Source organism: Arachis stenosperma, chromosome 2, assembly GCF_014773155.1.
Source record: "Arachis stenosperma cultivar V10309 chromosome 2, arast.V10309.gnm1.PFL2, whole genome shotgun sequence".
Taxonomy (NCBI): Eukaryota; Viridiplantae; Streptophyta; class Magnoliopsida; order Fabales; family Fabaceae; genus Arachis; species Arachis stenosperma.
Window position 1 is genome coordinate 22858522 of NC_080378.1, and position 10637 is coordinate 22869158.

The window sequence follows — 10637 nt, forward strand, 5'->3', positions numbered from 1 at the left end:
GCTATCGGTGCCTCTTCTTTCTTCAACATGTACAATCTCATTAAAGTCTCTCATGAAACAACAGGAACCTGACATAAACCTGCTATGTAATTCAACTCTTTTCACACAACAAGTTTCTCATCTCTAACATGTACACCATAAACCAATATAAAAGCACAATTAAAATTATTCTGCAACAGAAGTCTTTCAACACACAACCATTTCTTATTTTTATAACAATTTCTAACATCAAAAAATCCCTCGTCCCAATTGATAATGAAGATTGTTTCTATTTTATTATTTCTTTATTGTGAATCCATTTTGTATGGCATAACATTCTAGCTAAGAAGATTGAGAATAAAGGAACGAAATAACTTATACGTTTTTATCTTGCAATTTAACTAGTATGGTTTGGATATATTTAAAAAAAAATTACCAAATGTATAACTAAGTATGCCGATGAGATAGTTAATTAAGGAAACGTTATAATAACCTGTTTGAGCTTTCATTTAGCAGCTTTCTAGACTTTTCCGCTTGAGTTTTGTATTCCGATTGAAGAAGTATAGAGAGTCAATAAAATATCTGTACAATAGAATATTTTTGGTATTTGGATTAGGGGTGTTTAAATCTAAACCGATTCAAATTAAACCGTTCATTCAATCCAATCCAAATCGAAAACCGATTAAAAGCGCACTAATTCAGATTTGATTGGATCTTATTTTTTGCAAACCGTTAGATCGAATTGGATTTCAGATCTATTTTTCACAACCGATCCAATCCAATTCAAACCGCATAATGTGTTATAATATTATTATTTTATTATTATGTTTACAATTGTACTTATAACATATTCAATTTGTTATACATTTTTATATTTTTCATGTATTATTATTATTTAATAGATGTTTTATGTTCAAAATGTGATTTATTTATTTATTTTAACTAACTTATAATTTTATTTCTATTGTTATAGTATTGTTGATTTTTTAAGATATTGTTAAGACCTTCTATGTCATTATTGGTTATTTGAAATTTGATGTTGAGATTTATTATATATTTAATTTTTTTAATTATAAAACGGTAAATCCAATCCAATCCAAACCGCTCGAAATTGGATCGGATCGGATCGGATCGGATTTTTTTAAAAAAATCATCCAATCCAAACTGCACCGCAAGTAAATATAGTGTTCGGGCGGATGAGTTTTTGACTCAAAACCGATTCAAACCGCACCGCGAACACCCCTAATCCGGATGGTTATTCTGAATAGTATGAATGTATTGTGTTTGAGAAATTAGTAGTATTTTATTTTGGATGTTCATTTTTTAACTCATATTGAACCAAATAAATAGCTCATTGTACATATTGTATAAATACTTCATTAACTCCCCTACCAGAATTCATTTCCATTTAGGATAAATAATGATATTTGAGTAAAGTTTCTCTTATTATTTTTTTTTTTGTTTCAAATAAATATAACCCATCATCAATGAACTGCGCATCATGTTTAATGATAGATAAAACTGTATATAAATAAAAAAAATCACGATATATGTATATAAAAAATAAATCACCAAATTAAATCAGTTAGTTATATATATATAATATATATTAAAATATAAAATATTAGTTTTGTTATACATCTAATTTTTTAGTAATTAAATTGATTTAAATTTAACAAAAATCAATTTTATTAGTGAGACATGTCTATATGTTCCAACTCCCTAACTAATAACGTAAACGGTTATATCTCATATTTTTCTTTTTTTTTCTTTACGTAGTTTCTCTTTATCATCGTTCTTTTATTATTGTTGTTATTATTGTATTTTTTTCTCTCTTTCTTCTGATTTTGCAGCATTATGTATTTTATTATTATTATTATTATTATTCTTGATAAGAAGGTAAAATAAGAAGAAATATGAGAAGGTAAAACAAAAAGAAGAAGATGAACAAAAAAAGAAGAAGAAGATGATGATGAAGAAGAGGAGAAAGAGTATAGGTTTGAATTATGCAAAATTTATCAGAAAATAACACCAAAATTTTTTAACTATGACACGTAAATTTTTTAATTTTGATGCCGAAATTTCTTCTTATTCTTCTTTTTTCTTTCTTTTATGCTGTTATTACTTCCTCTTTTAAGAGCATTACTTTTTATATTAGACTTGAATGAACATGTGTGTACTGCATTACAATCTTATTTAGTTGAATGAGTGTAGGTTCACACTTATTGGATTGAACTCTTACTAAAAACAAAAATAGTACTGAAATTTGTTTAAATTGACACAAAAATTTAAATACAATGATACAAAATCTTATTGAATTGAATTCTTATCAAAAATAAAAATAGCATTGAAATTTGTCTAAATTGACACCAGAATTTAAATAAAATGATACATAATGTAAAAAGTAAATTGCATACTAAAAGATCATATTGACTTTATAGAATGAAACAAGATAGCACCGAAATTACTTAAAATTGACACCAAAAATTCAGTAACAAGACATAAAAAAATATTAAATTTTTCTAAAAAATATTATACATTCTGTGAGTTGAATGCTTATCTCATATATGAAATAACACATAAAAACTAAAAAACAATATCGAAATGTCTTCACTTTAATACCGAATTTTTTAACTAAATGATGTGATATAACTAAGAACTTATTTCATAAAAACTTGAGCTGTAGATTCACAAATTTTAATAGAAAAGAGAATAAGTAAAAAATCTGTAGATAAATACAATGAAATTAAGCGCAAAAATTTGAAAGAGAATTAATATATAGTATCATTTACGTATAAGAAGAAGACGACGTATTTGATATAAAAAATAATACATAAATTTCTAAAAAATAACACTGAAATATCTTCACTTTAATACTGAAATGTCTTCATTCTAACACCGAAATATCCAACTAAATGATGTGATGGAACTAAAAAATTATTTCATGAAGACTTGAGTTGCATATTTACAAATTTTGATAGAAACAAATAAGTGGACAAATCTATGGATAACGTAGCGAAATTAACCAGAATAAGTGTAAAAATTCGAAAGAGATTTACATATAAAAAGAAAAACACGACGACGACGATGACGATGGATGAGAGAGAGGAAAAGAAATGAGGAGAAGAAATTTAATTGAAAAAAGAAGAAAGAGGAAGAAATTCAATTGAAAAAAGAAGGAGGAAGATGAGGAGGAAGAGTTCGTGCTAGTGGTGGTGATAACAAAGATAACGAAAGAGAAATAGGAGAAAAAAAAAGAAAAGAAAAATAAGCATCAGCAACACAAGTGTAAGGAAGAAGAAAACAACAGCAATAAAAGCGCATATGTATGAATGTGAAATATAATACATTATAGTAATTTAGTTGGATTTGGTTGAATTTAATTAAATATTTTATTTATTTGTAAAATTTTATGATAATTTTAATCGATTATAAATGATGTAATTTCATACTAGTATTTTTAACAAACTATGAATTTACCCTTTTTTTTCCCTCGCAGCTTTGTTGATTATTTTGCTTATATTTTTATGAAATCCTGCTGGTTTCAAAACAAAATAATATATATCGTTGTAATATAATGCTGCGAGCCATTATCGTTCATCGTCAGCCATTTAGCTTATACATAATTTAAGCTTGGTTTAGTAAAATTAAAAAATATATATTTGTATTATTTTTAAAATACATATATTTTATTTTGTATTTGATAAATAAAAAATCACATATTTATGTTTATATTTTTTAAAAATTAAAAATATTTTTAAAATTTTTTTTAAAAATATTTAATTTTTAAAATTATTTTATATTTATTAAAATTAAAAAATGTAATATAATAATAATTATTTAAGTTATTTTTATATTTATATCTATTACGATCTTTTATATCAAACATAACTTACATAAGTACTATATATTTTAAAAAATTCTCCTTCAAAAGTCAATTTTAAAGGGCTATCTAGTACTATAGCCATGAGTGGCATAAACGCATACACATTTATCATTGGCCACATAATAAAAGCAAATTCAATTGAACCAGCCAAAAGAGGAACCTACATTAAGCAATGTTACAAAAAGAGGAATTTACATAAATAAATAGTTTGGGATTAAAAATTATGTAGATATTCTAAATTAATTTTTATTATACATTCTGTTCTGAACATCTTTTTACGTTATTTTCAATATGATATTAGATTTGATGATTAACTATTAAAAATTTACATTCATACCAATTAATATTTAAGAGGATGAAATAACCTCTTTAGAAAAGAGTTAAATTGTTCAATAGAAAATTTACTCATTACTTATCTGAATATACTGTTGAGGGCTAATTTTAAGATGATTGAAATTCGGAAGCCAGTGGTGGAGAAATTAGAAAACAAACTTTACAAGTGGAAGGCGAGAGTGCTATCAAAGGCCGGAACGCTTGACTATTACTAGGGTTGTGCTTAATAATTTCCCTCCGTATTACTTGAGCATCTTCAAGTTACCGAAGACGGTAACAAAGAAGATCATATCCATTCAGTCAAAGTTTTTTTAGATGAGAAAGATGGTAAATTAAAACTTTCTACAGTAAGCTGGAGTACAATACAAAAACCTAAGGAGTATGGAGGTTTAGGAATGAATGACATAACAATAAAAAATGTCACTCTCTTGTTTAAGTGGTGGTGGAGATATTCTTCTGAAGACAAGCCGATGTGAAAAAGAATAGTTGCTGGTTGTAATGGAGTACTTCTCTCAGAATCGGTTTATAGGACTATCGAATTCCTAAATCTATTGGCCCGTGGAAAGATATCATTAGTGTACTTGTAAGAATTTGTTTTGTAAAGAAGTTTGTATGTCAGGTTTGAGATTGTGTATGGGGAATGGTGAGAAAACTAGATTTCGGAAAGACACATGGCGGTGAGTTTTAGCCTGGGCCTCGCTAATTCAAACTCTGCATACGCCTCGTACGGTTTGACACAAGTTTATGTATTCGTGTTCTGTTTTACTAGTATTTTTGTTTTGACCATTGGAGTTATTGATATTATAAGGTTGCCTCAAATTTAAAGACAATTTCTTAAACATAACCACAGAGCCAATACGGACCTGAAATCACTTAATGGGTGTAAACTGTTAGGTAAAAAAAAAGTGATAACATTGTGATAAGGTAAGATTAAAAAAAGAAGGTAGGGCCAAAGAAAAAATAAAGAAAGAAAAGAAGTAAAGGCCACTGTCGAGGCTAATTCATCGTGTCCTCTTGATTCGGCGCTGCGAGGCTAATTCCTTTCTCCGGAAGAGCCACTGTCGTCCCCCAGCAAGTCATCCGTCTTCACTGGACGTCCTTGTCATGGGGTTGCGTAGCCGTCGCTGAAACCAGTTATGTTCGTCTTCATCGGAGTGCCGCCGAGAAGGATGAAGACGAGCAGGTGCTGCAAACGTGATAAAAGAGAGACGATCGCAGATTGTTGAGGGGCGACCGTAGGTGAAGCCATTGTTGATCATAACTCCGCACAAGAGGAGAGGGATACGCAAGTTTGAATGCTGGGTCGGGTTTGGGGAATGGGCTGGTGATCCCCTGAATTTCCTCATCGAAACCATAGAGTGGCTTCTTAGTCGGAGTGCAATGTTAATTACGGTATCCATGCTCTTTTTTTGTTGTGGACTGTAGCACCCATGTGATTTTATTATCGTGTCCTATCGGTTTTCATGGAAAGGATACTATATTTTTTTTCGAAGTAATATTTTTGCGGCTCAATGTTGTTGATGAAATTTTGTTGAAGTCTGATTTGTGTCTCTGCCGATATGGTTTCGGGCCAGGTTAGAAGATTTTTGTGCAAAGCAAGAAGCACCGATGTGCAGTGAAGGAATGAATGTGTTTCATGATTTAGATCTCCAGGAAAGGACACTCGAAGATGTGCCTGATTGTGTTTCCGGTTCCGATGAATATTTTGGTGATAATTTCTATGATAACTGGGATAACAGATCAATTGACGGGATTGTGGACCTCCGGACCATGAAGTTTAAAGAGATAACTGCAGATCAGATTCGAAGGCTTCATTTTCCAGATTGATCAGTTGCCTTTTCCTTCTACAACTTGTATGCCAAAATGAATGATTTTTCTGATAATGACGCTACTCGTCGCAAACTGGAATCAAAGCCTACAACTAGATGTGGAAAGGGGGCAGAGATGCGCGTGCATATACATGAGGAGATGGGCAGATGGATTGTAACCTACTTTCAAGACGAACACAACCATAAAATGCTTGATGATATGTTAACTTTTATGCTTCCTGGGCATAGGAAAATGAATTCTGCTGTAATTGATCAGATGAACATGGTGCTGAAAGTTGGTATTAAAACTACTCAGATTTATTTATCATTTGTACACACTGCAGGTGGATTTCATAATGTGCCCTTTTTGAAAAGAGATATGTATAATCAGATAGACAAGCAACGGAGGCTCATAGGTGGTGATGCCATGGCTTGCCTTAAGTATTTGGAATCAACGGCAGCAGAGAGCCCAGGAATGTTCGTGCGATACCTGGCAGATGATGAGGGTCGGTTGGTCCACCTTTTTTGGTCAGACAATTGTAGCCAATTGGACTACCATTTGTTTGGAGATGTGGTAGCATTTGATGCGACTTATCGAAAGAATAAGTATATGTGCCCTTTAGTTGTATTTTCCGGTGTCAATCATCATAACCACACCATTGTGTTTGCATCTGCACTTGTTGCAAATGAAAATGAGGCAACATATACGTGGTTACTTGAACAGTTTCTAGATGCCATGAAGGGAAAGAAGCCTGGTGTGTGATTATCGATGGGCATGGAATAATGAAAAAGGCCATTGAGACTGTGTTTACCGGTGCTTATCACCGCCTATGTGCTTAACACCTGATAAGGAATGCAACATCAAACCTCAGCAACCCAACATTTACGTTGAGTTTAAGAAATGTATGCTTTTTTATTATGAGGTGTCAGAGCTTGAAGAGAAATGGGAGAAATTGGTGTCTAGCTTGGGTCTTCATGACAATGAATGGGTTTGTGACCTTTATGCCAAGTGCAAGATGTAGGCAACCGCTCACATTAGAGGACGTTTTTTTGGAGGCTTTCGCACAACCTCTAGATGTGAGGGATTGCATTCTATGCTTGGGAAATTTGTTCATTCCAGGCATAACCTGAGAGATTTTGTTGAACAGTTCTTCTGGTGTATTTCCCAAATGAGATTCAGAGAAGTATAGTCTGATTTACAATCAATTGTTGGGGACCTAGTACTACAAAGCCCGTTGGATGATTTGGAGAGGTCGGCAACAAACATGCTCACAAGAGATATATTTTTATTATTTCGTCCAATGCTTTCGCGAGCTTGCACTTTGAATATTCATTCGTGCACGTATACACCAACTTTTGAGATTTACACACTTTCATGTTCTGGAAGCTTGCATAAAGAGTGGCGTGTATCTCACTATCCGAATGAAGAAATATACAAGTGTAGTTGCATGAGGATGGAATCGCTTGGCATACCATGTGAACATGTTGTTGCCGTTCTTGTTCATCTTGATGCTACTGAGTTACCCAAGAGTCTCATTCTTGATAGGTGGTCCAAAAATGCACGTTCAAGGGTTCGTGCATTCATGGATAATGGCCCCTTTTGCTGGGACAATGGTCACTTGCCGTAACTGGATGCTAAGCGATCTTTGCAGGGAGTTATGGCTTCTTGGTTCTGCTGGCAATGCTGAATAATTCGAACTGACGAATAAATTTTGGAATGAGATAGTACTTCTTAAGGAACGAAAAAAAGGTATGCAAGCTGATAGGGAAAGGACCGAGCCACATGCAGAGTCAACCACCCTTGAGGGCTGCATTAGGTGTAACACCCTAACTTTTAGCACCTCATGATCGTACTAAAAGTCTGAGTGCTACTTACCTCTAAACCTTTTTATTATATACTATCTTTATTTAATATTGAGCCTTCGCGAATACGAACCGAAACTTTATTTAAGAAAACAAAAAGAGACTTTATTTTTCGCCACTAAATCACAAAAGTATATATATTCACATAGTATTAAATACATAAACTTATTTCAAGATTCCCAAAAACAAATCCTACCCCTCTAAAAACTCTAACTAACAAGGCGAGGGGAAAACAAATCCTAACAACTCAACTTATAAACGTATTCCTCTGTGCGCCCGTAACTTGACAATGAGCCTTTGCACCTGTAGCTGAAAAGGGGTGGAAATAGGGGGTAAAAACCGGGAAGTTTTTAGTAGGGTCGGGGTTAGAAGTTAAGTTCATTTTGCCATTATTAACCAACCGCAACTAACAACAAAACACTTATAAGCATGAATAATAAAAGAACTCAGAAGTCAATCAGTCACGCAGCACACACACACAATCACAGAGTTACACAGCACAGAGATATGCGCAAACAAGCATGATGCATGTCTATTCCTATCGTAGGTAATGAGCTCATTTGTCGGTTTCGACCCGCATCCGACGCAATCCGACCCGCAAGTCAGATAAGGCATTCCAGTGGCATAACCTCTGCAAGTTTTCACTTCTTGCAGGCGCTGATTCTCCAGCTGAAGCATGTGCCACTTTCTCCTGGAAGTCGTTCCATACACACGGGCGTCCCCGCACAATCATACAAGAACAAAGCCCACGGCTTAACACTTTCACATCGGCACCATAACTATTTACTTTCCGTCACCCTCTCGTGACCTTTCAATCATTCTCATAAGTACACGTGCCGATTTATCTTCTCTTTTTCTTTTAAAACTAAAACCACATCTTTATGCCATTCTCCAAAATCTTTAAAATAATTAATAATCCAACCGACTCCAGCAGCAAAAATATTTCTTTAATAATTCAAAATCAGTTAATATATTTCTTAAAGCTTTTGAAAATTCCATTTCTTATTCCCAAAATAATCAAAGCATCACAGCTAGTTGTTCATACATAACTGAATCAAAATCTCAAGCAAACAACAATAATTCAACAATAATTTAACATAAACTCATTCAAATTCATGCAATAATCAGCTAAATCAACATTCACTTATCAAACTCACATTTAATTATTATAAAGTTACCAAACCCTACCTCCATACGAAATCAAACTAACGGGACCTCCGGAGAAGTTTTCTGACCGAACTGCTGAAGAAGAAAACGTTAAGAATCGTCTGTGCCTCCTAAAACTCCAATTGACCGAACTCAAGGGAAAAAGGAGTTATGTCACCGTCGACTTCTACCGGACAAAAATAACATCAACGTGTAGAAGATGAAGATACGAACACTTTTACCGAATTAAATTTTTTATTGGAGTTACGGATCCCAAGAAATCGAAACTAAAAGTTCACGGTGCCGTGGTTCTCTCGTTCTCTCTCACTCACGACATTCTCTTCATTTTTCCAAAGAAAATGATTCAGTATTGCTTGGAGAAGGAATGGTTAATGAAAGAAGAATGGATAATTAGTGTTAAAGTGACACATGGAAGACTTATGTGTCATTGATTATATATATATACATGCATATAAAGCTTAGCAAGTAACACATTCCATTTTTTATTCTTTCATTCCCTTAAAGGCTTTCGGCCGATGGGAATAATAATAATAATAATAATAATAATAATAATAATAATAATAATAATAATAATAATAGTTTAATATTATTAATAATAAAAATTACGTCCCAATATAATATATTTATTCATAAATAGTTAATTATTTAATTTTCAAAAATCAGGATTTTACATCCTACTCTACTTATAAAAATTTTCGTCCTCAAAAATTGATATAATAAAATAAATTCAGACTCTACTAGAAGAAAACATGATTCATGAAGAATGATACAGGCCATGCCAAGAATGTATATTCAAAAAGATTCAAATGAACAGGTAGGATCACAATCAGGCAAAGAAATATATGAACGATAAAGTGTGGTTGAAAGGAGTAATCAAACCATATTTTAAAGAAGAAATCCGGAACAAAGAATTCCAATGAAAACAATGAAAGAAGAGATGACACTAAATCACATAGCACGAGTAAAGAGTATACGTCAAAACGAATCCTTAAAACATAACTTCTAACGTTCCCAAAACCCACGATTCACGTTACTTATTACTTCTATCTCGTCTGTGATAATCCATTAGTGTTTCCATATACATGAATCATTAGTATTAAGTTGGCCAGACCTAATACCATGAGAAATGCAACGGTCGACTAACAGCATTAATCAATAGACAATCATGCATCTGAAACTCAAACTCTTGTCAGTGGGACAAGTCCTACTGCATGACAGACACTCAGAGTATGCAGTAAAGCATAGTCAGTCTATTCCCAAGGCTCTAACGGGAACGAACTGCTCTGATACCATAATATAACACCCTAACTTTTAGCACCTCATGATCGTACTAAAAGTCTGAGTGCTACTTACCTCTAAACCTTTTTATTATATACTATCTTTATTTAATATTGAGCCTTCGCGAATACGAACCGAAACTTTATTTAAGAAAACGAAAAGAGACTTTATTTTTCGCCACTAAATCACAAAAGTATATATATTCGCATAGTATTAAATACATAAACTTATTTCAAGATTCCCAAAAACAAATCCTACCCCTCTAAAAACTCTAACTAACAAGGCGAGGAGAAAACAAATCCTAACAACTCAACTTATAAACG

The 10637-nt window shown here is 32.7% G+C and overlaps 1 protein-coding gene across 1 annotated transcript; it reads left to right on the forward strand.

Moving 5' to 3' along the window:
• Positions 1–6061: 6061 nt before the first annotated feature.
• LOC130962691 (protein FAR1-RELATED SEQUENCE 5-like) lies at positions 6062–6769 on the forward strand. The gene has a single exon (XM_057888869.1). It carries the CDS (start codon positions 6062–6064, stop codon positions 6767–6769), a length of 708 nt encoding a protein of 235 aa, XP_057744852.1.
• The last annotated feature ends 3868 nt before the right edge of the window (positions 6770–10637 follow it).